Source organism: Cebus imitator, unplaced genomic scaffold (genome assembly GCF_001604975.1).
Source record: "Cebus imitator isolate Cc_AM_T3 unplaced genomic scaffold, Cebus_imitator-1.0 Scaffold654, whole genome shotgun sequence".
In the NCBI taxonomy this organism is placed as follows: Eukaryota; Metazoa; Chordata; class Mammalia; order Primates; family Cebidae; genus Cebus; species Cebus imitator.
This window is the reverse complement of record NW_016107969.1, coordinates 384354-389439: the sequence shown is the minus strand read 5'-3', so window position 1 is coordinate 389439 and position 5086 is coordinate 384354. Positions and strand designations below refer to the sequence as shown.

General features: G+C 47.8%; 2 protein-coding genes and 1 long non-coding RNA gene across 6 annotated transcripts in view; 1 reads left to right on the top strand and 2 right to left on the bottom strand.

The window, feature by feature from the left end:
- Positions 1–5086, bottom strand: part of LOC119469431 (zinc finger protein 160-like) — a 609418-nt gene that overhangs the window by 361362 nt on the left and 242970 nt on the right. The window lies entirely within an intron of this gene.
- The window catches only part of LOC108295661 (zinc finger protein 845-like), a 91000-nt gene that overhangs the window by 68764 nt on the left and 17150 nt on the right, over positions 1–5086 (top strand). For both annotated transcript variants that reach the window (XM_037734678.1, XM_037734677.1), the window contains exon 2: positions 4002–4078. In XM_037734678.1, coding sequence (XP_037590606.1) covers positions 4064–4078 — 15 coding nt within the window. In that variant the 5' untranslated portion in view covers positions 4002–4063. The remainder of the gene's footprint in view (positions 1–4001; positions 4079–5086) is intronic.
- LOC108295664 overlaps positions 1–5086 on the bottom strand; it is a 32355-nt gene that overhangs the window by 11826 nt on the left and 15443 nt on the right. The window lies entirely within an intron of this gene.

Below are 5086 nucleotides of genomic sequence, written 5' to 3'. Positions count from 1 at the left end.
GGTGAGCCGAGATCGCGCCATTGCACTCCAGCCTGGGTAACGAGTGAAACTCCGTCTCAAAAAAAAAAAAAAACTGGGGGGGATTAAAGTCTTTCTTCTGAGGTCCTATGGGCTACCCCTTATCTGGATGAAAGATGTGGCCCTTGGCTGAGGTGAATTGCTCAGGTGAATTGGCCTGAGGCCAGAGCAGATGGGTGCCCTATGCAGAAGGGATGGGCAGTGGTTTGCTCTTTCCCTTTCCATGGGAGACTTGGTGGAAGGGGGAGGGCTGTAGGGAGAGTGGCCTTTGAATCTTTGTTACTCTGGGTAGGAACATGGGGTTTTTCCTTTTTTTCTAGTTTTGGAAAGTTCGCCTTAATTAGCCTTAGATTCCCTGCCCCCAGACACAGGACCCAGGTGTTTCCCTTTTCTCTTTTTTATTGGAGATCAGTGTCACTCTGTTACCCAGGTGAAAGAGCTGTGACAGAATCACAGCTCACTGCAGTGTCAACCTTCTGCGCTGAAGGGATCCTTCGACCTCAGTCTCTGGAGTAGCTGGGACCACAGATGGGCGCCACCACACTGAGCTAATTTTTGTGTTCTTGGTAGAGACGGGCTTTTGCCATGTTGCCCAGGCTGTTCTCCAAATCCAGGGCTGAAGTGATCCAGCTGCATTGCGTCCCAAAGTGCTGGGATTACAGGCATGAGCCACGTGGGTTGTGCCTTTCCTGAGATGAAGCCTCACTCTGTCACCCATGCTGGAGTGCAGTGCTGTGATCTCAGCTCACTGCAAGGTCTGCCTCCCAGGTTCAAGCAGTTCTCCTGCCTCAGCCTCCTAAGTAGCTGGGACTATAGGTATGTCAGCATGCCCAACTAATTTTTGTATTTTTAGTGGAGACCAGGTTTCACAGTGTTGGTCAGGCTGGTCTCTGTAGGGCTGAGGGCCCCACAGGGTCGTGGGGTATGCCTTATGCTGTGCTGAGGTGCAGGATCTGAGAAATAAAGAGACAGGACACAGAAGTACAAGGAAAATGCAGCTGGGTTCGAGGGGCCACACCACCTATAAGTGGAGACAGGCGAGGCCCCGAATGTCTAGAAGCGTATTTATTGTGTGTAGGTTAGGGGGCAGGGCAGTGAGTGAAATCATCTTTAAGGATAGTGATAGGTTCGTGAGCAATAAAACATGGGTTCCACCCCCATTAGGGCACCTAGGCCGGGAGGTGGACAGTGCACAGTGAGGGGTCCATTCCCACAAAGGCAAGGGCCGTGTGCAGTAAGGGGTCCACCCCCATTAGGTCACCGAGGCTTGAAGGTGGGCTGTGCACAGTGAAGAGGGTGCAGTGTGCAATACTTATATCTATGGGCAAGCTACTTCTAAGAAGATTTATGGGGGATGCTTTAAGTCACATAGCAGTGACAGTCAAGATTACCGCCACCTTCTGGTAGCTTCCAATGGATTCTATGGGAAGATGCTTTTCAAGCAGCACAGTAGCAAGAGCTGTTAAAGTTCACAGTCACCAAGGTGGATTCCTGTTCTAAGGGCAGCCTTCCACAAGAACTGGAGCAAGGTCCTACAACTCCTTTATCAGGAGGAGTGGCTCTCGCCTCAAGCCTGCCATACAGCTGGTATCTTTACAATACTGAACGCTGCCGCCTGGGCCTTGGATTCTTGTCCTGGTATAACTGTTTTCCCTTAAATCATGCTCTGCACTGTGTCTGCTCTAGGCATTCGTCCGATTATAAGGTGCTTATTCCTTAATTCATGCTCTGCACTGTGTCCACTCTAGGCATTCCTCCGATTATGAACTAAGATATAATTATAGGTATATATGTAGGGAAATATTCTTTAGGCACTCATACTATTAACTATTATATGATTATATATAGAGGATTATATAAAGGGATTTTTAAAGCCCTAATTCTACAAACTAATATATGATTATGTAAAGGATTATATAAAAGGAAATAGCTGAGTAGTAACACTATAAAGTGAGAAATTCTTCAAGCCCTAACTATGTCAGAGTTCTGCTTAGCTCTCATTCCTCGGTGCCTATATGGGGGTTTACCCACAGGTCTCGAACTCCTGACTTTGGGATCCCCTGCCTCGACCTCCCAAAGTGTTGGGGATTATAGGCATTAGCCACTGCACCCAGCCTGTTTTGTCAGTTTTTTGAGATGGAGTGTCACTCTGTCACCCATGCTTGAGTGCAGTGACAGCATCTTGGATCACTGCAACCTCTGCCTCCCAGGCTCAAGTGATCTTCTTGCATCAGCCTCCCAAGTAGCTGGGACCACAGACGTGTGCCATGATGCCTGGTTAACTTTGTGTATTTTTGGTAGAGAAGGCATTTCACTATGTTGCCCAGGTTGGTTTCAAACTTCTGGGCTGAAGTGATCTGCCTGCCTCAACTTCCCAAAGTGCTTGGATTACAGGGGTGTAATCAGCTACCATTCCCAGCTGGTCTTGGAATTTTCTAGAGAAGAAAGACCAAAGCAGCCTATTTTCCCTTGCAGGCCATCACATGGGAATCAGCCACACCTCCTTATCTCAGAGCTTCTCAAGATAACTTGGTGAACTGTCTCCGGCTGTGAGCCTCAGCGAGTTCACTTGTAACATAGAGGTGAGGAAGAAGACCGGAAAAGCTCAGAGTGACACTCATCCCTAAAATGGCTGACAAAATACAGTGTGTGGCGTTTCTCCTGAGACAGAGTAGTGCTCATTTTTTTTCCCTCCCTCACCCTCCTTCTTCTTCTCCCCTCCCTCCCTCTCCCCCCTTGCCCCCTCTTTCTTTTCTTTTCTCTTTCCTTCCTTCCTTCCTTCCCTCCCTCCCTCCCTTCCTCCCTTTTCTTTTCTTTTCTCTTTTATTTTCTTTCCTGACACTTGTTCTGTCACCCAGGCTGGAGTGCAGTGGCACTGTCTTGGCTCATTGCAGCCTCCACCTTGCTGGCTCAAGCGATTTTCCTGTCTTTGCCTCCTGTGTAGCTGGGATTACAGGCACCCAACATCATGCCTGGCTAATTTTTTTTGTATTTTTAGTAGAGACAGTGTTTCATCGTGTTTGCCGGAATGATCTCAGTCTCCTGACCTTGTGATCCACCCACGCCATCCTCCCGTCTTGGAATTACAGGCGTGAGCCACGGTGCATTGCCAGTGCTCATTTTTAAATTTTTATTTATTTATTTATTTTAAGACGGGTTTCACCATGTTGGTCAGGCTGGTCTTGAACTCCCGACCTCAGGTGATCCGCCCGCCTTGGCCTCCAAATTGCTTGGATTACGGGCATGAGCCACCACGCCCGGCCACTGCTCAGTTTTAACTCAAATTGTAAATAGATTCGAGTCCTCCAAAAATTAAAAAAGAAAAAGCACAAGGAGGGCAAAAACGGGGTTAGACTCAAATCACCTTGAGTCTTATCATGATGACATGTGCCCATGCTGATCAGGATACAGCTTAATTTTACACATTTTAGGGAGAACTGAGATATCAATATATGTAAGAAGTACATCGGTTTGGTCTGCAAAGGCGGAACAACTTGAAGCAAAGGCAAAAAGACTTGAAGCAGTGAGGGGGCTTCCAGGTCACAAATAAGTGATGCACAAATACTGGCAGTGTTCCAGGTAATAGTAATCTGTGTGCAGCACTGAGGGTCAAAGTTCTGTGTCCTCCAGTTCTGAGGACTGAACTCAGCCTGTGATCCACGGAGAGGGGAGGGTCTGTGCTCTGGATGGGGTTTGGTCAGGGCAGGGTCTGTGCCCTGAAGGGGAGCTCAGTCCAGCCCAGCTCCCCACTGCTGCCTGGTGTGTGGGGCTTCTCCAGGAGGGGAGTGAGATCTGAAGACCAGGGTGAAACATACACTTGTAGGTGTTCCTATGGGACTGTCTTCTTTCTTTATGATCTCTGGTACAGTGGGCAGCAGAGGCCCATCTTTCTACAGGGTGAGGTCTCACCCCTTTGTGTGTGTTGTCACAGGAAGGGAGTGACTCATTTCTAACATTACGTCTTATGTTTTTTTCATGTACAGGATTGATTTCTAAAGACTCAGGTGAGGAAGGAGCTCAGAAGAGGCAAGAAAAGGAGCCAGGCATGGCTCTTCCTCAGGTAAAGTGACACTCCTCAGTGGATTCATCTGTCTCTTTCCTTTCTGAAATGCCAGTTATTGTGGTAGCCAGTCTGTTCTGAGTATGAAGCATCCTGCCTGACCCGCTGGCTCGCACTCACCAATGCCTTCCCTCAGTTCCTGGTGTCAGTGCTGCTGGGCAACCTGCATTGTTCAGGGGCCACATCTGGATATCAGCTGTTTGTGACCAGATCAGAGAAACTACGTATGAAACACACAGGTTAATGTGCACAGATATCTGGTGAATTCTGGAAAAGGAGACCAATAAGGGGAGATATTTTGTATCTGATTTTGTAATGCATTGGAAGCCACACTAGTAGATCAACACGTCTCTGACTCAAATCTTTTTTAGGAGACAGGATCTTGGTTTGGGTGCAGTGGCTGGTAATCCCAGCACTTAGGGAGGCAGAGGCAAGTGGATCACTTGAGCTCAGGAGTTCACGAGCAGCCAGGCCAACATGATGAAACCCCATTTCTACTAAAAATACAAAAATTAGCAGGGTATGGTGGTGCATGTCTGTAATCTCACCTACTCCGGAGGTTGAGGCAGGAGAATCACTTAAACCTGGGAGGGAGAGGTTGCAGTGATCCAAGATTCTGCCACTGTACTCCAGTCTGCATGACAGAATGAGACTTTGTCTCAAAAAATAAAAATAAAAATAAAGAGCAGGTGCCGCTCTGTGGCTAAAGTCTGAAGTGCAATGGCACAATTCAGAGTTTACAGCAGCCTCAAACTCCTGTGCTCCAGTGATCCCCACTTTAGCCTCCCAAAGAGCTAGATAATAGGCGTGTGTCACCACACGTGGCCAATATTTCTATTTATTTATTTATTTATTTGTAAGTCTCACCCTGTCACCCAAGCTGAAGTGCAGTGTTGTGATCTCAGCTCACTGCCACTTCTGCCTCCTGGGTTCAAGCTATTCTTCTACCTCAGCCTCCTGCGTAGCTGGGATTACAGGCATGTGCCAATACACAGGCTAATTTTTGTA